At 43.7% G+C, this 24,927-nt stretch overlaps 1 protein-coding gene across 1 annotated transcript in view; it reads left to right on the forward strand.

The window, feature by feature from the left end:
* Positions 1–4,659: 4,659 nt before the first annotated feature.
* The window catches only part of NPC1 (NPC intracellular cholesterol transporter 1), a 47,626-nt gene continuing 27,358 nt past the window's right edge, over positions 4,660–24,927 (forward strand). The window contains exons 1-4 of the mRNA XM_024757864.1: positions 4,660–4,828; positions 15,658–15,780; positions 16,704–16,810; positions 18,757–18,932. Coding sequence (XP_024613632.1) covers positions 4,772–4,828; positions 15,658–15,780; positions 16,704–16,810; positions 18,757–18,932 — 463 coding nt within the window. The 5' untranslated portion in view covers positions 4,660–4,771. The remainder of the gene's footprint in view (positions 4,829–15,657; positions 15,781–16,703; positions 16,811–18,756; positions 18,933–24,927) is intronic.

Consider the following 24,927-nt stretch of genomic DNA (forward strand, 5'->3'; position numbering starts at 1 on the left):
AGTGAAGACATGCTGAGTCCAACAGGAACGGTCTCAGGTATCACCAGATTAAGTCAGTAGTATCCCAAAGGCCCAGCTCTATCTTCATTTCCTATTATTGAATTTCAGCCTTCAAGTTAGAAACTAGGCAAGCTTGCAATCTGTGCAGAGGTTAGGCATTCTTTTTTCTTTGACCACTTGAATCACTGCCTACTTTGCAGGTTTCAAGTTAGTAGCAACAGCAGCAAAAAAGCTTCTATATTAGAAGAACTCAAAGTTATTTTATTGGAATAAAATTTTATTAACATGAATATCCTGCTCAAATCACATCCCTAGTCTAGAAAATGAGATGCAGTGGTTGCTTAGCCAATGAGGTAACCCAGGAGAATGAGGGTTAAAGAAGTCTATGTTTTATGAAGAATATGTGATCATCTGCTGAACGTTACTAAGAGGCCAAGTGAGATGAGAACAAAGGAGTTGTCATTGATTTGGCAACACAAAAACCAGTGATGACTTTAAGAAGAGCAGGTGTCCATCTGATTGCTGAGGCTCTGGGGGGAGGTAGAGAGCCAGATCTTTACATCACTCCTTGCAGCAAAATAATTCCAGATGGATCATTATCTTCATGAAATCATTAAAACTCTAAAGGAAAACATGGAATAATTTTTTATAACCCTGTAAGCTAGTAAATTAGTAAAAGTTTCTGCAGTGCATTTGCTATACCAACAGGTGAATTTTCTTAATAAATAGTTTTTACAAATCAATATAAAAAAAACTAACAGAAAATGAAGAATACAGAAAAAGAAATAAAATTTATAAGTGTATGAAAAGATTCTTAATCTCACTTATAATTAATAAAATACAAATTAAAGCATCATAATATTTTTTAAAATAAGAAACAAAATAATTAAAATCACAGATACTATTTTTCACCTAACAGAATGGCAAAGATAAGTGTTGGCAAAGAGGTAGAATCAAGTACTACCATATGTTGTTAGCAAAGGTGTCAATTGCAATCTATTTGGAGGGCAATTTGGCAATAATCAAAACTAAAATACACATTTCGTTTGATCCAACAATATATACATTTTTCCGACAGTTCTATTTGTATATGATTGTAAAGATTTAGGTACAAGGATGTTCACTGCATCACTGTTTCCTGTAACAAAAGTGACAAACCAAACATAAGACAGGAGATTGATTAAATAAATTATGTAATGGATCAAAAACTATTAACAGACTATTTCTAGCCTTCCCCTTCCAACTGCTAGGTAAAAAGAAATTTGTTTTGGGTCAACGTTCTCATCTCTCTCCCTAAGGAAAATGTCCAATAGCTTTTAGACTTCTGTGATGCAATACCATGAGGAAAGCAGAGCGCACAGAAAGATGCAAAGCTTTGTGGAATCCAGACAAGCTCAGGAATGTGAGGAGGCATAAGAAAAAGAAAGGTGAATTTATACAGTATTACTAGAGATATACAAACCCTTCCCATGTTTCAGAAATGCAATTTTGAGGCTTAAGTCATTTTGAAATACTTTTTGGTGGTGAACTCTATTTCACTGACTTAGGCACAGCTCTGAGACTGGCCTACAGTGCTAGCTTCAGAAATGTCATATACACACAATGAAATCCATAAAGCTAGTAAAAGTATTGAGGTGGAAAAGCATATTGCTAAATGTAAAAAAGTAAGCTGTAAACTGTATACCGTATGTTCCCACTTGTTTAAAAAGCCCATCCATATATTATTCACGTACATGTTTTCGAATACATAGGTGTTTTCTGGAGGATGGTTCTGCACATTTATAAAGATGCATACATGTAATAATTTCATTGATCCTCTTGTTTGGTCCTTCATTTTTATGCAATCAATGCTGAATGGTGTTTATAATGACAGTGGTATTGAGTATTATTTAAACAAAAAGTCTCTCTTAGGACCTCAACCATGTGTCAACTGAAATAAAAATGCACAATGTAGGACTTCCCTGGTGGCGCAGTGGTAAAGAATCCACCTGCCAATGCAGGGGACACTGGAAGATCCCACATGCCACGGAGCAACTAAGCCCATGAGCCACAACCACTGAGCCTGTGCTCTAGAGCCCTTGAGCCACAACTACAGAAGCCCATGCGCCTAGAGCCCATGCTCTGCAACAGGAGAAGTCACTGCAATGAGAAGACCGCGCACCGCAATGAAGAGTAGCCACCCCCCCCCGCCCCTTTAACCCCCGCTCATCGCAACTAGAGAAAGCCCATGGGCAGCAACGAAGACCCAACGCAGCCAAAAACAAATAAATCTATATTTTAAAAAAAACACACAATGTAAATGTTGTGAGTCAAGTTTTATTTGGGGACCTTACTGAGGACTAGAGCCTGGGAGACAGCCTCTCAGGAACTCTGAGAAACTGCTCCAAAGAGGTAAGGGAGGAACCAGGATGTATGTGAACTTTTCTGCTTGGAAAAAAACTTGTAATCAAGCATAAAAAGATCACTGCTAATCACAAAGAACGGACATTTCAAGTTAATGATTTTAGTGCTTTTCTAAGTAGGGGAAGATGAAAGAATCTAGGGTCTTTTTGAAATTTTTCCTTAGCTACGTATCTTAGCTACCTAGTGGTCAGTATATCCGATGCACAGAATACTTCCAGTTTTTCTCCATCCTGAATTCCCCTCAGGGTGCACACATTAGCAACTGCAGTGGTTAAAGGCTTAATCCTTGTAGAATTGGGATGGCAGGCAACTTTTTTTTCTTTATGAGTGAAAACAATTTTCAGAGAAGAAGAAAATACACCATGATGTGACATAGATTATCCATAATGGTGGAATTATATATGACTTTTTTATTCTTGTCTGTAAACTTGTGTATTTTCAAAGTTTCCACCAAGAGCATGGATTACTTTATCAGCAAAACAAATTTCTCTTCAAAATATGATAGTTTATTTTTAAAATATATTCTAGCCTTTTGGATATTGTCAAAGCTGTACAAAAAAACAGAACCAGAAAAAATATATATAGCTAAAAGATCTTTTAGTTACTATTTTGGTGAATAGTAGACAATTTGTTGGGTATCAAAATTTCTGCCCATCCCAGAAATGTTTCATGTGGTGCTTAAAATTACCTTTATTCAAGTCAATTATTTAGTAAAGGTTGTTTGTTTGTTTCCCCCATAAGGACTTTGCTAATATTGGAAGGGTAACTAACCCACCAGGATCCAGGGAATACATTACAGAGGTAGTTCTTGAATTGGAATGTGAATTGGAACCACCAGGAGGGCTTGTTAAACTAAAAAGGGCAGCTTCATCCCCTAGGCTTTCTGATTTGGTGGGTCCAGGGTGGGACCCATAATTTGCATTTCTAACAAATTCCCAGGTGGTGGTGCTGCCAGCTGGTTCAGTGACAACAATTTGAGTATCTCTGCATGAAGCATACTACCTTATCATCAGCGAGAGCACCAGGCACCTGAGAGCAAGCAGATGCCTGAGGCCAGGGGGTCGTCATGGCTGAAGGTCCAGAGGGAATCCCTATAGTTTCAGTGCCCAGCCAGACAGGTGGACATTTCAGGGCTGAGGAGGTGGGGAGGCAAATTGGTAACTGAATCAGAGGCTTTGTAGAGTAGGGATGGGAATGTCACCTGCATCATGGTCCTACCTTCACTGGGTTTGTTCATTGCTACAGATGGATATTTAGTCTTTTCATTGTAAACTGGCTTCCACTGTGCGGAGAAGAGATCCATACCTGCATTTCCTTACCTTCAAAATGGAAATGACTGATGCTTTGAGTGGTTTTAATAAGGGAAGGAAAATGTTACCAGAAATACATATAACAAAAATAAATGTAAAAAGATTATAATAAGTGTAAGACTTAAAAACGTAGATGCTTCTTTATCTTTGTTACTTCACTTCACCTAGAACTTAACGGACTCTGGTCCCACCTCTGGGTCAAACCTCCCCCCGGGCTGGTGGCGGGCTCTTCTGACGTCCGCACATTCCCTGCCACGCTTGGCTCCGCCAGCAGATGGTGCGGTTCTAGCGCATTTCCAAAAGTGGGCTGAGAGGACAGAAAACAGAGATTGGGTAGCTCTGAGGCATCGTCCACAGCCACGCACTGCCCGTGGAGCTCTCGGATCACAACACTGTCAGGCCACTGCGTGGCGCCGCCCCCCGCTTTGCTAGAAGTGCCCGGGCATGGATTCCTTTTGGGTGACTGGGTTTGGAAGGAGAACTTGCTTAGGGTGCTAATTGGACCCGCTGAGAAGTGGGGTCTTAAGTGGGAAGATAGTCCGCACGCAATCCCGTGTGCTAAAACCTCGCCCACCGTCTCCAATCGAGGAAAGACAAAAAGGGGAGAAAGGAGTTAAACCATCAAAACCACACGCCGTTGGGACAGCTCCAGAAGTATGCTTCTCGGATATGGTCAGGGGTCCAGGTCTGCGAGTCCCTGGCCTGAGGCTGCGCCCCCAAGCGCCGCGGGACGGAGAAGTGCCGAGCTGGGACTGGGGAGGGCGCTGTGGGATCCGGCGGTCGGGTCCCGACTAGCCCCGCCCCTGTCCCGCTCCCCACCCCGGGCCGGTCCAGCCCCAGGACAGGTCTAGGGCGGGTCCAGGCAGTGCCGGCAGCGGCCCCGCCCAAAAGTGGGAGGAGCCGACGACGCCATCGTCATTCCTGACCTGCGCGCGCAATCAGCCGCAGCTGGCGCTTGTTCCCTCCCTCAGGCGGCGCCGGACCCAGACAGACCCGGACGCCGATCGGAGCCTGCCAGCTGACCCTCACAGACGTCTGCAGCCCGGCGCCACGGCAGCATGAGTGCGTGCGGCCCGGTCCTCGGCCTCCTCCTGCTGCTGCTCTGCCCCGCGCAGGTGAGCGGCCGCCGGCGACCCGGGCAGGCTGTGGGGGACGTGGTGAGGCCGCGAGGCGGGGAGGGCTGCGGGCTGTGCAGAGGCTCAGGCGCCCCCGGCCCCAGAGGGGACCAGCCGCGGGTCCAGCGGATCCCGGGGAAGTTGGTCTAGCGATGGAGCCCCTGGAGGTCCCCCCACAGCTCCCCGGTGCCTTTCTCCGGCCACGCGGCTTTCCCTGTGGTCTGGAAGACGGTGGCAACTGGGGGCTGCTTATTTGACCTGTTTGGAGCTCCTTTCACCTGTGGTCACCTCGTTTCTGGATTTAGGGTAGGGGGTGAAGAGAGGAGGAAGAACATGGGCAGAGAGGAAATAGGGTTCGTATTATTTAACCTGCCTTTCCCCCTTAATTCTGCCAGATGCACGCGAATTCTTTGTAAATGTGTTTAGAAGATCTGACCACTTTATTTCTTCTCCTCCTCGCCTAAAGGTGAAGGAGGGAGGGGAGATAAAGTTAGCAATCCGTCAGGCCCCAGATTGGAACAACCCTAAGTACTTTACAGAAGGCAGCTTGGTCTTCTAAAGAGTGCAAGTTACTTCTTACCCACTCCCTTTATATCTCTTGAAGCTGAGGCCGACAGGTGCACGGGTTAATTGGATTTCGCAATACTAGCCGTGGAGAGGAGGGGCCTGGAACTCCCTGGGTCGGCTTTCCCCTGGTTTGGTAGAAGCCCTGGGCATGAGCGCCTCGCTGCTATTTGTGTGTCTAGTTTTATCCTTTAAAACTGTGGGTGTCCGGAGGGATGTCTAAGGATTTAGTGCTGATTAAACCAGATCCGGATGGGAATCCCAGGTTCTCGTGCCCACTCATAGGTGTGTCAGTGATGAGGGGGCAGTGAGTCCCAGGGGAAGGCAGATCAAGGGGTTTCCTGCACCAGGAAAAGCTCTCCTGAGACGTCTGCATAGTTCTCAGCAGGGGGGTAGGTGTGGGTGACCGGGAAGGGCCTCCTGTATGTGCGTGTGGGCGTCGCCAGGGGTGTGGGTTTGTGGAAGTGCACACACCTGGTGGGCAGGGGAGGCAGAGGAAAGCAGGTTTCGGGGAGGTGCTTTGGAATGGGGTCAACCGGTAGACCGCCTGCTAGCTCTGTGGCTTTGGGCTCATTACTCTTTCAAGCCTAACTTTTTCTGAAGATGAGCAATTCCTCATACGGTTATTGAGGTCCCTTCATGCATAATGACGTTTGGAGAGATCGCATCACTGGTAAAAGCTCAAGAAATAGCAGCAGTTATTTGCTTTGAAAATACAGCTATTCAATTTCCCGAGAGTTTTAGGTTAGGATCTAACAGGCAGGCTTCACATGGTTAAGTAGCTTTAATTTATCTCTGAAATCCTTTTACCTCAAGGTAGCAGCCAGGGCTGATGGTAAATGAGTGCCTCTTCTCCTAGGACTTTTGGGATAGGTCAGGGGTTGGTCACAAGTTCCTTGCAAAATGCCTGGAAGCCTTGAGAGGGTTTGCAAATATGAACTGGAGACCCTCGTGTTGATATTTTTAAGATTAGCTCCCTCATGTCTGCAGAGGCTTTCAGTACCTGCATTTCCTCACACCTGAAATGTGATGGGGGGGCGGTTCCCGCTTTTAGAATTCTCACCAGTGATAAGCAGCTCGTCTGGGTTGAGTCTGAGCACCAGTAAAGTTCTGTCACGGAATTGTAGACTAACTGTCCTTCATAAAGTCTGAAATACCCTTGTGGGGTGGGGGATTTTTGCTTTCCTTAACTTTTAAGTTTTACAGATGATGAAATCACATTACTAAGACTGCGTGGTTTTTAAACCTTGTGCTCATCCAAATAATGTGTGCAGTTTTGAGAAGTAGTACGCATCTCTCCTGACTGTAATATTTATAAGCTTTTTCTTGAGGGACTTGCACCATAATGAGGCCTGGGTAGGAATTAGGCCATTAAAACTGCTTTTCCTGAGGAGATTGGGAATGGGTTAATCTTTCAGCCTGAGAGCATTGAAGAATAACTTTCTGAAATTGGAGCGAATTTGGGTAATCTTCCCCAGTCTCTCCCATTCCTTAATTGATGCTGTGATCAGTTATTTTACTAACATAAGTAATCAAGGGAGAATGAGGCTTTTTATTATTAGCAAGTGGGCAGAAAGAAAACGCCTTGCTGAATAGGTCTTTGTATTCCTTCAGTGTTTGTCATATTACCCAGAACAAAGAATCCTCTTTCCTGGGTAACCCTTCCCCTCCCTCCACTCCTCCTAAAAGGGATGCTTTCAGGGGTGTGTTACAGATGACACATTACCTGTGCGGAAGCCTGGAGTGGGCCGTCTCTGACCTGATCTCAGGTGCCTCGTCTGCTCTTTCACCCACAGATCTGTGAAGGGCACCAGCTCTCCAGCCAAATAAACTACTTGCTGTCAAAACCCTGCCCATCTTCCAAGGCCCGGTTCAAAAGTATCTTCATCTGTGACGTTGTTATTCTGTTCCCCCAACTAGAATGCCTTCACTCTGAAGTTCTCAATCTTCTTTTAAACTGCTGCAGGAGCAGCAGCATTTACGGCCTGGCACAAGACTTGGAGTTAAAAGACCTGGTGTGGGTCTTGACTCTTCCTCTTACCAGGAGTGATCTTGGGCAAAGGCAGTCTCCTCCTCTGTAAAATGGGGTTAACAACTTCACCTACTTCTCAGGGTGCTTGTGGAAAGACAGAGAAATATTGTTTGAATTGAACTACCATGCTGCAGGCTCCTTGAGGGCAAGAACTATATTTTACCATCTCCAGCATGGCCTGAATCAACAAATCATTGGGCCTTCATGGATTTGGGTGAGGGAATAAGATCGGTGAGGCATTCAGAGGCTACTGGAGATCAGAATTGGATTTGCATTTTTTGTCTCGGTGATTGCAAAGATCAACGGTGGCCCGACAGGCTTTCCTTTGCTTGGAACACGCTTGTTATTTTCAGTCTTTAGAATATTTGCTTTGGCAAGAAGACTTTAAAACACACACACACACACACACACACACATACACACAAACCCAAAAAACCCCTGCTCTCTCTGATGCAAGTGTGCTCTTGGGGGATTTGTGAGGGAATCTTTAGAATTGGGCCACGGAGGAACTCAAATTACCGTCATTCAGTAATTTCATAAATGTGAAGTGAGTGCAATGTAGGATACAATAGTAGATCGAAAGAATCACCTAGTCAGAAAGTGGTCTGTCTACAAACTGTAAAGTGCTATGTAAAAGTTAGTAGTTACTATCTCTGTCTTGTTCATAGTTGATGGGAGGACGAGTGGATACACAAAAAAATTACAATGCAAAGAAAAGTGTGCTCTAATAAAGGGACAGAATGTGATGGGGAGTCCATTTTTGAGCTGAGTGTTGGAGGGTGAATTAATGCTTACCGGGCGGATGAAAGGAAAACTGGAGAAAATGGGGGGGAAAGTTACCCGATTGTTACTAAAAACCATTAAACTGTACACTTCAATGGTGAATTTATGGTATGTAAATTATCTCAATATTTTTAAATGGCATCCTGGATTACAAGAGACTAAGGAAAAAGGAATTACCTAATTTTTGCATAGTACTCCATTGCGATGACACCTCTGGTCTTGTTTTAACCTCCAAGGACTCCTTAATATAGGTGTGATGCTGTTTTTCCTGTTTTACAGATGTGGATATTAAGGCTGAAGTTTGTCTCAAGGTCATAGTTGGTACATGGCAGACTGGGGCTTGAGCCACTGTCTTCTGACTTCCGGGCTCTGCTTTATTCAAATTCAGAATATTGCTGCCAGGTTATTCATATTTAGCAAGCTCTGTTGAATGGGTGTTTAGCAGACGTTCTACTTGGCCAGTAACATTCAAGGCATGTTGCTGGCTCCAGTGTGGCTTCTCCAAAAGCCTGTGATAGATCAGGGGTGGATTTAGCCTACTGGCCTGACCCTTTGTTCAATTGTCACGTTGTGTGAACATTCCCTAGGAAAACACCTGCGGACAGTATACACCCCCATCCACTTTCATGGTTTTGATTTACCCTTGTGGCTTTTGGATTATTTTTCAAACTCGTGAGTGTGGGAGCTCAGAAATGTCTAAGACTGACTAATAGTGTGACCTTGGGCAAGTCAGTTAAACTGCAAGCTGGAGGGGTTATCTGTAAAGTGAAGATTGGCTGAGCCCATCTAACTCGAAAAATATATCTAAAATACCCATCTAAAGGCGTGCCTGGTGCTCACACAAATTATCCTTTGTTATGTGGATATGTTTACCCCAGGTTGGCTATAAAACAGAGTTCCAGAGAATTCCGTCAATAAAAGAGCAGACCAGCCTCCACCCCAAATGTCCTGTCATATTTGTTTGGTCTGCATACCTGACCCCAAAGGACACAGCAGGCAGCTTAATCTCTGGACAGGATTCTCTGGGCCACTGCCTCCTGGGTTATCCTGACTGGCCAGGCCAGCCCCTCAGCTCCACCCCTCGCCAGAGCTGCAGCTGGGTGTGTCTCCAGGTTCCATCGTGAGCTTTACTCATCCAGGACAGCAGCAGAGATGAGGGGCCCAGGCCCTGCACTGCATCTGCATGGGATGGCCAGGTACAGGCCTGGGGCTGAGGACAGTCACTGGTCCTGAGAAAGTGAGTCAGGACTTGACAGCTGCCTAGAGTTGTATGTAAATGGTAGTCATCAGTCCTGCAGCTGAACAAGGCTGTGTGGAAAGAGGGACACCTGTGTAGGATGATAGTGGAGGGGACAGCCCATCCCTAGCACATTGTCGCAATCTAAGGATACTTCCATGTACAGACTGAGCTGAAGTTTGAACACTGCAGCAGCTGATGGGGTGGGTGTGGGGGTGAATAGGAGGGAGAATGCTTAACTTGGCATTCAAAATCTTGTTTCTCATTACTGGTTTTCTCACTTATGAGCCATGTGACCTCAGAGAATCCTCTCTGAGCTCCAGTTTCCTTACCTGTAAAATTCTGTGATACTACTACTCCATGGGGTGTCTGAGAAATAAACGAGGCAGTGAGGGAGAAATCACTCAACTTTTTGCCTGGCACTCAGTTGATGTTCATTAAGCATTTGAACATGAGTTAATATTTACCCTGGAGTATAGAATTCTGTTGCTGATGTTCAGAGCTTCTCCGTGTGATAAGATGTGCTTTCAGGGAGCTCCCAATTAGAGTCTGTTTAGCAGCTGCTAGAGTTGCTGACACGTAGCAGAAGGGGCATTTTTTTTTTTTAACTTTCCTGAACTATTCCTATTATTATTGAAAGATGCTTCCCTGTGCAGTCATATATCCAATAATTAAGCTCTAGAGCATGTTGTGAAATAACCATGTGGCCTAACCTTTAAAAGCAGAGATAGCGTACCTAGGCTTGTAACTACTAAATTCTGGGTTAAAGCCAAAGCAACTTCTTATATAATCCAGTCAAGCTCCTTCAACTCATCTTGTACGTTTTGACAGTTTCTGAATGAGTGAACACTGGATGAGATACTATAGAAAATTTCAAAGGAAGTATAACATCTGGGCTCTGCCCTTTAGGATTCTGTGGCCTCACAGGGCATTCGAGACCAAGGCAAGAAAATACTCTTGCAACTTCTGCCTTCATGCACAACTTTGTGATACTCATAAATTCTCCTTGATCTTAGAGCAGGAGCCAGCAAATTATGACCTGGCTAGAGCCTGTAGCTGTGGATAGTTTTCTTGGGACACACCCACGCCCATCTTTTACCCATTGTCTGTGGTTACTTTTGAGCTACAGAAGACAAGGTTGAGTATGTAGCACAGAGACCTCAGGGCCCACAAACCTATCATATTTAATATTTGGTCCTCTAAGGAAAAGTTTATCCACTGCGTCCTGGTGGATCCCCAGGGGAGCTTGTGGAATGTAAGTCACAGAGAAATGGTTCGCCTGAGCTCTGGGTGCAGGACACCTGCTGACTCAAGCAGTGAGGATGGATTCCCGTGAGCACCAGCCAGGTGCTGCCTGGGGCCAACCTGCCTCTGCCCCAGGACAGCTCACCTGACAGGGGAACACCATGACCAGATCCAGGTGATAGGAGTCAGAGTTAAATTTAGTGGAGGCAGTGAGTCTTGGGTGAGGCTTGTAAACAGGGAGGCCGTTCCAAGATGGGGGGGACTGAAATGTGTGGAGAAAACAAGGGAGGGCAGACAAGGGATGGAGTCCGGCCTTGGGGACCCCGATAAATACATTTAGAGGCAGTTCAGGTAGAGTCAACAGCCAGTCACGGAAGGTAGTAGAGATTATGTAAAAGTTACTGCATTTGGGTGTGTTTGCGTGGATATATCTCTACAGGTTTGCCTGTGGGAGGGAACTGAAAGCCCGGAAGACCTAGATCTAATAAGTTAGCATTGGTTAAATCTGAGGAATGGGGTGGCAGTGGAGAGGTAAGGGGGAGCTTCCAGTGTTATCTCATATACACCTGTAATGTTTGAATATTTGTGATGGGTGGGTGCTCTGTAATTAAGGAAAATAAAATCTACACTCATTTAACATTTTAGGAATCAGTCAAATGTTTAAATGCTTAAATAAGACAGTTCTTGTGGTCATGAATAGCTCTGTAAGACTGGTCAGTGCCCATGAGATGAACTGTGAAGAATTATCATTCTTTGAACTTGTCCCGCACCGACCCCAAGTGGAGCTTTGACAACACCTGTTATTAGAGACTCTGGCTGTGTCGCATGACGCTCAGACCCATGGTGTTCAACTGACGGTCACCCTTCTCTGTTTAATCTCAGTATAACCAAGAACGTGCTGTCTGCAGTCCTTGTCACTGGGCTTTTCTCTTACATGGTGAAGGAAGGGCATCCGAGCTCATGTATTGTGATAAAATACACATAAAATCGACCATTTTAAGTTAAAGTACAGTTCAGGGACATTAGGTACAACACATGTTGTGCAACTACCACCACTGTCCATCTCTAGAGCTGAGCTCACATGCAGTCTGGTGCCCTTTGGGCTCTGTCAGACCTCCAGCCTTGGTGGGTTTATTTCAGTATCGGGCAGGATATGTCCTTCCCCAGATAATCGACCATTTTAAGTTAAAGTACAGTTCAGGGACATTAGGTACAACACATGTTGTGCAACTACCACCACTGTCCATCTCTAGAGCTGAGCTCACATGCAGTCTGGTGCCCTTTGGGCTCTGTCAGACCTCCAGCCTTGGTGGGTTTATTTCAGTATCGGGCAGGATATGTCCTTCCCCAGGTGAGTATCATTGGTGTGAAGTCAGCACCAGTTGTTCTTGTATCAGAGCAAAGGCAGCTTTCACCCAGACACCTTGCTTCCCTGAGAAAGGAAGTACATGGCCTGTACCTGAGCCCTTGATTGCTCGGCGTGCCCTTAGTCTTGGTGTCGGCTTGTGCTGCCCTGACATTCCAGGAAATCTCCCAGGGATCTTGAGGTGAGCCGTTGTCTTCGTTGATAAAGTCCGACCGCTGGGCCGTGGCACTTTGGAGCCTGGAAACCCCAGTTGTTCGGATGTCAGCTAGGTTCTTGACGGGCTGCATAGATGAGCTCGGCCTAGTCAGTGGTCCGCTGAGGAGTGACCCTCATGCAGCATAAGGAGTAAGAGCTCCAGCTTCCAAACCAGCCAGGCCTTGGGTCAGGTCTGGCTCTGCCGTTCTCAAATGTGGCCTCAGATGGGTCACTTTACCTGTGTAACCCTCAGTTTCCTCATATGTGAAATGGTGTTATTTTAGTGGCAGCCTTAAGATCTGCTGCGGGATTGAGGTGACAGGGGCACCCTTATCCAGTGCCTGGGTGCCGTGGGCGTGGCGTACCCCCATGGGAGCAGACCATGTGGTGGGAGGTGATGAGGTGGACAGAGGATGGCTGTGGGCTCGCAGGGAAGGGGTTGCGGGGGAAGGGGTGAGGGAGGCTGCACCGGCGAGGCTTCCCGGGAGGTTGGTGGGAAAGGTACCTGGGCCTGAGCCCCTGATGAAGAGGGCCTGGCGATGGAGAAAAGACTGGTTTCCTTTTGAGCACCTGGGCTGTGCAGCAGGCGGTTGGAGGTGCAGCTGGAGAGGAGTTGGGGGTGGTCTGACTGAGCGGGAGGGTGAAATGGAGCAGCCTTCATGGGCAGGAGCAGGTGAAGGGACCAACACAGAGATGAGGTTGAACACGTGGGTGAGGAGGAAGCCAGGTGGTGGAGGTCCCCAGGGGCCTCGGCACCAGCGGGGCCTGCGGTTGAAGGAGATGCTCGGGTTTCAGCTGTAGGTGAGCCGAGGGGAGTCGGGGAGACAGACTCGAGGTGGGGAAGAGGCCTCCCCACCTGTGCAGCCGTGTGAGTGAGTGCACAGGCGCACAGGCCTGCACAAGGGATGGGTGATGGACCCCCTTGAGGGAGGACCTTAATTATAGGGTTGATTATATCTTATTGAGAGTCTGTTTCTGGAACTAGAATGTTCTGCTTTGAATCCTGGCTCTGCTGCTTTGGGACAAGTTATTTAGCCTCTCTGCCTCTGTTTGCTCATCTGTAAATTGGGCATAATAGCACCTCCCAGGACTTCCCTGGCGGTCCAGTGGTTAAGACTCTGCGCTTCCACTGCAGGGGGTACAGGTTCCATCCCTGGTCGGGGAACTAGGATCACGCATGCCGCGCGGTGTGGCCAAAAAAAAAACTTCCCTCGTGCATTTGTTGTAAGGATTCATTGGGTTAATATGTAAGAACAGTTAAAACAGTGCCTGGCACACAGCGAGTGGCCTGTGAGTACCTTTGGGCCCCGCCGGTTCATGCTTCTTTAGGTAGGTGACTTGGGAAAGCAAACCTAAGAGCAGTGACTCAGGCCCAGTTTTTTCCTGGCCCCAAAGAAACCACGAGCAGTTTATTTTCTTCAGGTCTTTGGATCCTCTTTGGTGAGGTCCCAAACAGTTGGAAGACATTAAGAATAATTCCTTATGTTTGAGTGGTAGTGCTTTCTAGTTTCCTAAGCACTTCCTCCTTTATTCCCTCATTCAGTGTTCACACCAGAACTGTGACGTAAGCGGGGTTTTGAGTGCAGTTCACAGGTGGGAGACTCCTGCTCTTCTCAGCCAGGTTACCTGCTCCAGGTGCAGCCGGGCGCAACATTTATTGAGGAACCCAAGACTCCTGATCTCCCGCCCCTCAAGCTCAACCCTCAGCCCTTCCTCCCTACCCCACCCCCCGCCCCATCTCTTTTTGGTGGGTGGAAACAACTTTGCTTTGAAACAAATAGTGTAGATTATAAAGGATCTTGTAAATAGGAACCAAACAGCATTGGGTCATCTTTATTTTCCCGTAGAGTGCTAAGTGCTGAGGAAGGGGAACTTAGACTCCAGATGTCCGTCCTGTTAGTCATGCCAGAGTTGGCGTTTTTATGACTGGATTCCTGCCACTCCTGTGGGTGATGTGCCAGAGTGCCCCCTGGCCGGGACCTGCTTGCCCTGTTGGTCTGTTGAGAATTCTGTGAGGGGGAGTCCAAGGGACGTGTCCCTTGTGTGTAAATTACGGGTCAGTATCAGCAGTTGTCACCCCTCCTTAGCTTATTTGCCTTTTCAAACTTCAGTAGATGGATAATGACCTTTTAGTGGGAAACCCAGAGTTCTGGAAAGAGCAGTACTTTCTCTAGATTCGCTAGGTTTATGGACATAATTATGAGTCTTTTTATATAGAAATGGTGGAATTTTGCAACTTCTTGCCAGAGGTTTGGGATATGGCGTTGTTAAATGCTTGTTGCTTCCTCATTTGTATAATTTCCCTTCCTGTGGCCTAAATATATGACTTTTAATGAAACAAGATGGGGTAAGTCATAATTTCTGTTTTAAAAAATCTGAAGAATGAATTCAGAGACAAGTCATTTGGGCCCTGAGATTTCCTCTCGAAACCCCTCAACCTCCTGCTTGTTTTTCCTTTCATGTCTTCAAGGCCTGTTGTGGGATTTGTGTCTTGATGCCGGCGACCAACACAGCCCAGCTTAACTCCTTGCAGTGTGCAGCCCGTGTGCCACTGCCCCTGGAGAGAATTCACTCTCTTGCTTCTATGCCGATTTTTTTAAAATGACTTTTCCAACAGGTATCTTGGGATCCATGGTTGCTTCTCAACAGTCTCTGTTTCCCTACACGATAGCTGATTGCAGGGTCATGCCGGCCTTGACCCTGGCCAGCTTGGTGGAGCTTGGTGGCCTTGCTGATGGGATGAGTCACATGGTGCCCTCCTCCCCCCAACCCCACCGTGTGACTCACGTGGGGAATAGGAGTGGCTCTTGAGAAATCTTTACACAAGAGGTTTTATGTTTTTAAGATTCTGAGGGGATTTTCCTTAAAGTGAGCACATATCTTGCCTTTTAGTTAAATCTCGAGGACAAAGTATTCATTCTTCTCCTCCTTAAGGTCTTTTCTTCACATTACTCATGGTGTGCTGATATTAATTAACCTTAACAGATACGCAAATGATCTTTCATTATTTAGACCTGACGCAGTTCCTTATACAGACGTGCAAAAATAGAGCCTTAGTAATCACAGACTCACATACTATCTTGCTTTCTTCTACACTGATTGTTAGTGACTCTTATGTGGAACTGTAGCTTCCTCTTATTAATAAATAAATCTAGCAGGAAGTAGAAATCATGTAAATAAGAAATTTCTGTTACCTCCTTCACTGACTGACTTGACAAGTCCATTTTGGTCTATTTTAATTAATATTTGTCAAAATGTTAAACTAACCAGTGCCTCTTGCTGTTACTTGGCTTTGCAGGTAACCTTGGAAGCTTCTATGAATGAGGCTTGAGTGGGTGCCCTTTGCTGTTGAACTTTGTGTTATCCCTGAGGCCCTAATGAAGCGAGTTTTGGGTTGACTTTTGTAGGTATTTTCACAGTCCTGTGTTTGGTATGGAGAGTGTGGAATTGCATCTGGAGATAAGAGGTACAACTGCAGATATTCTGGGCTACCAAAGCCGTTGCCAGAGGATGGCTATGACCTGGTGCAGGTGAGTTAGTTGTCTTGGGCGTTGGGAACACAAAATGCTAATCAGAGATCCTCTGCAATTATACCTAAATATTACTGTGGGGTGGAGATAGAGATGAAATGAATGGGCTTTTCTCATCCCAAACTCTTATCTGTAGCACAAAGAAGATAACATAACTCCAGAGGCGTAAGTTTTGGGGGCTTACTATACCTTGCTCATAAAGTTCCCCATTATCAGGTTACTACTTAGGGACTGATCTTGGTACCTCAGATGTTGCTTTAACAGCTTCTTCAAAATACACTCAAAGTTAACTCTTTTTGTTCCTAGATTTCAGGACTTGAGTGGGCGAGGCTGCTAAGTGGCTGTGACTCCCTTGTCCTCTGTTCACTTTAGTGATTCCTCCGGTTTCCACCAAGAGCCTATGAACTTTGGCTGCTACCAGGAATCTGTTTCCTGTTGTCTCTTTCACCATCCCTGATACACAGGGATATTAGAAAAGAACTGGAAATATCCAGGTGGAAAGACTGGTCTTAGAGGCTGCAGTTGACACGATAGCGGGTCATCTGGACTTACTCCTTTCATCAGAATTATTAAAGGCATTTGACATTCCCTGGAGTGACTGATGGAAAGAGTAAATAGCATTCTGGTTAAACTTAACCAAATAACCTAAAAAGAGGTAAAATGATTGTCAAGGGAGGAAAGTGAGCTTCCCAATTAGAAAAAAAAAAATTAAAATACCTCTACTGCCTCTACTTCTGTGAATCCTTAGTTATAAACAGTAAATATGATAGCCTTTTAAAAGAATTGTGCAAGCACTTTGCATATAGGTGTCTCACCGTTGTGTACCTAAAAAGGGCGATATGAATAAAATGATCTTATATTTGAGGAATGCTTGTCCTTATTTAACTGTGCTCCTCTGATGTCCGTGCTTTCTCACCCAAAAGGAACTCTGTCCAGGGTTCTTCTTCGGCAACGTCAATCTTTGCTGTGATGTTCAGCAGCTTCGGACATTGAAAGACAACCTGCAGCTGCCCCTGCAGTTTCTGTCCAGGTGGGTTGACTGCCAGGCATGCAGGAAAAATAGGTCTAAAAGTTAGCTCTTGTTTTAAGAATGCTATCTTATGACTTCTCAGAAATAAACAGTAACTTCTGATAAGGTAATAATTATCAGACTCAGTTCTCTCTTTACATTCAGAGTTGCTACTTGGTTTTCCTCTGAGATGTCTTCATCCCAAAGGGGACCTGCACTGGGGTCTGGGTCCCTTCAGACTTGAGCCCCTTTGTGCTGTGGGGAGGAGAGGGGTTCCTGCCCATTTCTCTGACCTGAGACCCTCCTCCGTGCAGTCCTCTGCATTGCCTCCCTCCCCTGCTTTGTGCGTGGTTCTCTCTTCCTATGGTGACCCAGGCCTCATAGAGCCGGCCTTTGGTAACTGCTCAAAGCTTGTTTTGGCAGAGTCGGCTGGTTTTGTCAAAATTAGTTTGCCATCCAGTGTGTTCTGTGTGACCGGGGCAGTGAAAAGGGCTTCGTAATACATGTTCTCTAAGCTTACCCAGCAGTTCTCGAATGTGCAGAAGAACCAACTGGTGGTGGTCTTTAGATCAGCATGCTGAGCACCCTGGTAAAGGCGGATGGGAAGGACATGTGCTTCTCTATGCAGGTGTCACTGCAGGTGACAGGGCACAAGTCGGTGTCCACTCGGAAACTTAGCTTCTTCTCAGATTTTCAATCGGCAATATAGAGTGGAAAACCATCTGTAAATTGTTCTCTGAGGACAACAAACAATATAATAGATCAGAAAGTTGAGACTCTAATCAGGCCAGCTTATCTTGTGGAAGGAAGCCTAGTCGATGTTGCTGTAGCCAGATTGGAGCTGTCAGTTAGCCAAAATATATTTATCTAGCACCTGCTCTACGTGAGGTATTATGGGCGTAAACATCAAAAGATAACCAAGTTTTCCCCATGTTGTCAGAGGTAGCAAAGCTTTATTTATAATAGCAAACAGTGAGATGCTAATATGGAAAACTATGCAGCTGTCCAAACTGATGATTGTACAGATTAAGTGGAGTACCATAGAAAGAGGTTTGTAATTTATGGAAAGTAGTAGAAAACTGTGCACCCCGAGAGCGAATTCTGTTTGAATGGTGTAATTGTCTTTCCTGTTTGTCACAGTAAAGCACGGAACTCCTGAAAGCAAGTTAGTGTGGGTGTCTGCTCCTTCACTAGACCAGAGGCTTTGAAGGCTGGGACCACACCTTCCTTGTTCTGTGTCACGTGTGGTCGTCTGGGTGGGTTCAGAATAGAGAGCAATCCTGATTGGTTTTGTTGCAAGAATGCAAGTCTGATGAAGCAATAGCTTTTACAGATAACGGTGAACCAAAGAGGAGAGAGAGGTCTTCTGCCACATAACTGGTCAACATTAGACGCTTAAACTTTGAACCTGGAAGACAGCAGACAGTTGTGGTTCTTAAGAAAACCCAGGTGCTTCTGAAATGCATGCAGCCAGAGGACACCACTGCTGTTCTCTTTATCTTCTCATGTCACAGGGAAATCCTCTTGTGTTTAGAGAGAGCCTAGGATTATCTGGGGTTTGGAAGAGAGCCCTTCAGTAGGTTATAAGATGAAAACTAATGTGTAAATCTCATTTTTTCCCTCTTTTCTTCTCAATCAGAATTGTCACCATGATGCTTCTAAGTCCTTCTAACTTCAAGACAGAGAAAACATGTCTGAATTATAAAGTGCAGAATTCAGAGAGCATTTGTCTCTTTTTGAAATTACATCTGGGCAGCACAAATGTAGTAATTAGGGCAGTTTCTAAAGAGGTGTCTTTATTTTAACATGAGGTTTTAGGTTTGGAATTGCTGGGTTTAATATGTCCTCATGGTAATCCATTTGCCATTTTACAATAAATTTTCAACATTCTTTGTCTATTTTAAATCATCTTTTTGCTGGCCCTATTATCCGTGAAATCATACAGAGCAGTTTACTTTTCCTTTTAGATGTCCATCCTGTTTTTATAACCTAATGAACCTGTTTTGTGAGCTGACATGTAGCCCTCGACAAAGTCAGTTTCTGAACGTTACAGCAATGGAAGATTATGTTGATCCTGTTACAAACCAGACAAAAACAAACGTAAAAGAATTACAATACTATGTTGGAGAGAGTTTTGCCAATGGTAAGTAAATTTTTAACTTATTCCTCTTTTATATTTGGTATCAGGACAGTGGATCAAATTGTCCCTTTTTGTTGTCCTGTCAACTCTGTGAAAATGAGTTTTTAGTTCCATTGGCCTTGAAATGTGAGTTGTTGCTTTGCTTGTATCCTGGGACTTGAGCTACAACCTTTTATACAATCTCCTTAAAGTATTTGCTTTAACTCCTTCCTAAGTATAAGTTCCCACATGGAAATTTTTAGTATGTGCAAGCTTATTTCTATACATTTTAGAAACCATTGGAACTTTGGTTCTAGTGGACATGAAAGGCATAACTTCATGAATTACTGCAAGACTGAGGAGATGGGGTGGAAGGTAGAACTAGTTGGCAGAGGAGAGATTTTTGACCTTGAAGAAACAGATCACGAGAAGGGAAAGTAAGCAGGTGTAACAGATAGGAGAAAGGGTACCCCAGCAACTAGAAATCATAGAACAATCTGAAAAAGACCATGTCATGTTTGTTGAAAATGACTGAAATGAAAGAATTCTACAAGAATAGGACACTAAAGAAAAAGAATGAACAGATTAGAAATAGAACCACAGGGCTTCCCTGGTGGCACAGTGGTTAAGATATATAACAGGCAGGCAGTGGTTAAGAATCTGCCTGCCAATGCAGGGGAAACAGGTTCGAGCCCTGGTCTGGGAAGATCCCTCATGCCACAGAGCAACTCAGCCCATGCACCACAACTACTGGGCCTGCGCTCTAGAGCTGTACGCCACAACTACTGAGCCTGTGTGCCACAATTACTGAAGCCTGTGTGCCTAGAGCCTGTGCTCCGCAACAAGAGAAGCCATTGCAATGAGAAGCCCATGCACTGCAACGAAGAGTAGCCCCCACTCACCACAACTAGAGAAAAGCCCGTATGCTGCAACGATGACCCAATGCAGCCAAAAATTAAAAAAAAAAAAGGAATCGTCATTTAAGTAGATTAAAAGAAGATTAGATGCAGCTGAATAAAGAATGTGCCCAAAAACAATAAATAAAATAAGAAAATAATTCATCAAAGTTGTTGACTATAAGAGCAACATATAAATTTAATTATAATGATCAGTTAAAAACGTAACACAAAAACTTACTAGAAAAAAGATCCCATTCACAAAAGCAACAAAAAGTAGGGTACCTAGGAATAAATCTACCAAAAGATGTGACGTAAAAGACAGCCTGACAGGATGAAGAGAGATGATTCTGTGTAGAAACAGAACCATCCATGTGGACAGTTGATACAGGTGTGTTGTTACAAATCATTAAGGGAAAGAGTGGGCTAGTTGATAAATGGAGTGAGAAATTAATTATTCATCTAAATTTATTTTTGATTAACAAAGTAAAAATCCTAATCTTGGAAATTTTTAGAAGTAAATATAGAATGTCTTTATGACTTTAAGGTAAGAAAGGATTCTAGACAAGAGAGGAAAAGCAGAAACCAGAAGTGAAAGGATTTATAAATACAGATAATTAGCATCTGTAGCAGTCAGTGAAATGCAGATTAAAACAGTGAGCTACCATTTCATGTATCAGATTGGCACAGATTTAAAAATTGGTCAACTCGAAATATTGGTGAGGATGTAGAGGCAGAGGAATGCTAATATACTACTCCACTGGTAACTGTAACTTGGTGTGAGTGTTTGAAACCATTTGAAAAATAGTTTTGCAATACCTGGTAAACTTGAAGATAAATAAACCCTCACCGCAGAAATTCCACTTAGAGGTGCCTACCTTAGGGAAACTCTTAATGCATGTAAGGAGGGAGAACCATATAAAAACGTTCATTGTAGCATTTCTGTGATCATGAAAAATTGGAGACATCAAGAGAATGAGAAGACAAGCACAGACAGGGAGAAAATATTTACAAAAGACATAATCTCATAAAGGACTGTTACCCAAAATATATGAAGAATTCTTAAAACTCAACAATAAGGAAGTGAACGACCTGATTGAAAAGTGGGCAAGAGACCTGAACAGACACCTTACCAAAGAAGATACATGAATAGCAGACGCTAAGTGCTAATTAAGAGGAGAACAGATCAGTATACTGGAGCATAGTCATAGTCTGTTATGTTAAAATGGGTGAATTAGGATTGTGTCAGTCACGTGAATGACACTTAAAAATACTGACTGAAAGTAACAGAACATATGTAGTATGTTTATACTAAACAGTACTACATATTTATAGATACAATATATCATAAAAGTACACAAACGTGCATGGGAAAAATAAACATCAAACTCAGGATTGTGATTACCTTAGGGAAGGGTGGATGCCCATAGGAAGGGATAGTGAGGGAGCTTCAGCTATATGTATAATGTGTTTTTGTTAATGTTGAGGCAAATGTAAAATAGTAAGATCGGTAGAGGTGGGTGGCAAGTACATGAGAATCACATTCTCCATATTTTCCGTATCCTTGAAATATTTGATAAATTAAAACCTGAAAACCAAATGGTTAGCTGGAAGATATGAGGGAATTACTCAGAAAACAGCATAGAGATATAAAGTTCTGGAAATCATTAAAAGTGACATATGGGGGTAAGAGATCTGGGGAGAGACAGTAAGCAAAAGGATAATGGCTGGGGATTTTCCAAAATGGATGAGAGATGAATCTTCAGGCTTATGAAAAGAAAATGAATCCTTAAACCAGATAAATTAAGAAGAAATAGAATAGGGGCTTACCTGGCAGTCCAGTGGTTAAGACTCCTTGTTTATACTGCAGGGGGCGTGGGTTTCATCCCTGGTCACAGAACTAAGATCCCACATACTGCATGGCGTGGCCAAAAAAAAAAAGAGAAAATATATATATAAATCAGTTGTATTTCTATACACTTGAAATGGACAATCTGAAAGTGAAATTTTTAAAAAAATTCCATTTACAGTAGTATCAAAAAGAATAAAATGGGCTTCCCTGGTGGCGCAGTGGTTGAGAGTCCGCCTGCCGATGCAGGGGACACGGGTTCATGCCCTGGTCCAGGAGGATCTCACGTGCCACGGAGCGGCTGGGCCCGTGAGCCATGGCCGCTGAGCCTGGGCGTCTGGAGCCTGTGCTCCGCAACAGGAGAGGCCACAACAGTGAGAGGCCTGCGTACCGCAAAAAAAAAAAAAGAATAAAATACTTAGGAATAAATTTAACAAAAAAAGTGTGAAACATATTCTAAAAGCTAAAGAACATTATTTAAAAAATTAAAGAGGATCTTTATAAATGGAAAGGCATCTCGTGTTCATGGATCAAAGACTTAATATTGTTATAAGATGGCAGTACTCCCCAAATTGATATACAGAGCCAGTGCAATCCCTATCAGAATCCCAACTGACTTCTTTGTAGAAATGGAGAGGCTGATTTTTAAATTCACATGAAATTACAAGGGACCCAGAATAGCCAAAACAATCCTAAAAAAGAAGAACAAAATAGGAGGAATCACACTTCCCAGTTTCAAAATTTACTAAGCAACCAGTGGAAATCAAGATGGTATGGTACCGGTATAAGGATAGGCATGCAAAGAAATGAGACAGAATTGACAGTAATCCCATACATCTGTGGTCATCTGATTTTTGACAAGGGTGTCAAGACCATTCAATGGGGGAAAGAATAGTCTGCAACAAGTGGTCTTGGACAACTGGATAGCCACATGCAAAAGAACAAAGTTGTACCCTTACCTCACACCATATACAAAAATTAACTTAAAATGTTTGCAGCAACATGGATGGATGCATTATGCTAAGTGAAATAAGTCAGACAGACAAAATTAAATACTGTATGATCTCACTTATATACATGGGATCTAAAAAATACAACAAACTAGTGAATATAACAAAAAAGAAGGAGACTCAGATATAGAGAACAAACGTGGTTACCAGTGGCGGGGGAGGGGGCAGCATATAAACCCTGAGGGAGTGGGAGGTACAAAATATTGGGTATAAGATAGACTCAAAGATGTACTGTACAACATGAGGAATATAGCCAGTATTTTGCAGTAACTTTAAATGGAGTGTAACCTTTAAAAATTGCATTTAAAAACTTAAAATGGATCAAAGACCTAAATGTAAGAACTAAAACTAGAAAACTCTTAGAAGAAAACATCAGGATTAAAAATTAAAAAAAAACAAACATCAAGATAAATCTTCATGACCTCAGATTTGGCAATGAATTCTTAGATATGACAGCAAAAGCATGAGCAAACGAAAGGAAGAAATAGATATCTTGGACTTGATCAAAATAAAAAACTTGGGCTTCCCTAGTGGTGCAGTGGTTGAGAGTCCACCTGCCAACGCAGGGGACACGGGTTCGTGCCCTGGTCCGGGAGGATCCCACATGCCGCGGAGCGGCTGGGCCCGTGAGCCATGGCCGCTGAGCCTGCGCATCCGGAGCCTGTGCTCCGCAACGGGAGAGGCCACAACAGTGAGAGGCCCGCGTACTGCAAAAAATAAATAAATTAATTAATTAAAAACTTGTGCATTGAAGAACACCATCAAAAAGAGGCGAAAACAATATTTTCAAATCATGTATTTAATAAAGGATTTATATCTAGAATATACAAAGACTTCTAACAACTCAGTAAGTAGATAACCCAATTTAAAAATGGGCAAACGATCTGAGTAAACATTTCTCCAGTATGTGATACAAATGGTCAATAAGCTCATGAAAAGATGCTTGAGATCATTAGTCATCAAGGAAATGCAAATCAAAACCACAATGAGGTACCGCTTCACACCCACTAGGGTGGCTAGAATCGAAAAGATAACAAATGTTGGCGGGGATGTAGACAAATTAGAACCTTCATCCACTGCTGGTGGGGATGTAAAATGGTGCTGTCACTTTGGAAAACAGTCTGGCAGTTCCTGAAACAGTTAAACATAGAGTTACCATGTAACCCAGCAGTTCCACTCACAAGAGAAATGAAAACATATGTTCATAATAGGTGGAAACAACGAAGATATCCATCAACTGATACATAGATAAACAAAATGTGGTACATCCATACGATGCAATATTATTTGACCATAAAAGGAATGAAATATGGATCCATGCTGCAACATGGATGGACCTTGAAAACATCATGCTAAATGTTAGAAGCCAGTCAAAAGACTGTATATGATTACATTTATATGAAATGTCCAAAATAGGCAAATTTATAGAGACAAAAGTAGATGAATGGTTGCTTAGGGCTTGAGGGGATGGGGAGATAAGGGAGCATTAGTTAAAGATACCAGGTTTCTTTTTTTAAGGTGATGAAAGTGTTTTAAAATTGACTGTGGTGGTGATTGCACATATCTATGAATATGCTGAAAGCCATTAGATTTTAACTTTAGATTGGTGAATTGTATGGTATGAGAATTATCTCAATAAAGCTATTTTAAAAAGGAATCCATACCTAAATATAGCTCATAAAAACTATAAAATTCCAAAGACAAATATCAAGTAGAGAAAGGATAGAAATCACTTCAAAAGAATAACAATTGGAGATTTTCTAACCAGCAATGATAGAGGCCTGAGGGCAATGGAATTATAGTTCTAAAGAAGCTACTATCGCACTAGCTAAATTGTCTTTCAAGAGTGAGGATAAAACACAATGAATTTATAAGTATCTCCTTAAAGTTTAGGGGAAGAAGGTCCTGGGAAGTTTCTAACAAGCAGGGACTGGTAATTGAATATTAAGATAGGACCCATTACCACTGCTTCCTTATGTGCAACATGTCATTGACATTCTTATTTCGTGTGTTGTCTTTATGCGTACTAAAATAAAACCCAAAAAGAGAGTGGTATTGGGGTCATTCACATGTGAAGTCTGTCCTGAAACCAATTTTTACCCTGGAAGTGCCATCATTCTCCAGCTGTAGAGTTTCCTGGAACCAGCTTTGCTGGCTGAAGAGGCACTGAGGTCCTTAGCTTCTCCTTGCTCGGCCTTCAGTATGCTGTTGCATGCGCTGGAGGTGATACTGGGATGACGTAAGCCTTTCCTGTCTTTGACTTT

This window comes from Neophocaena asiaeorientalis, unplaced genomic scaffold (genome assembly GCF_003031525.2).
Source record: "Neophocaena asiaeorientalis asiaeorientalis breed wild unplaced genomic scaffold, Neophocaena_asiaeorientalis_V1.1 scaffold142, whole genome shotgun sequence".
Classification (NCBI taxonomy): Eukaryota; Metazoa; Chordata; class Mammalia; order Artiodactyla; family Phocoenidae; genus Neophocaena; species Neophocaena asiaeorientalis.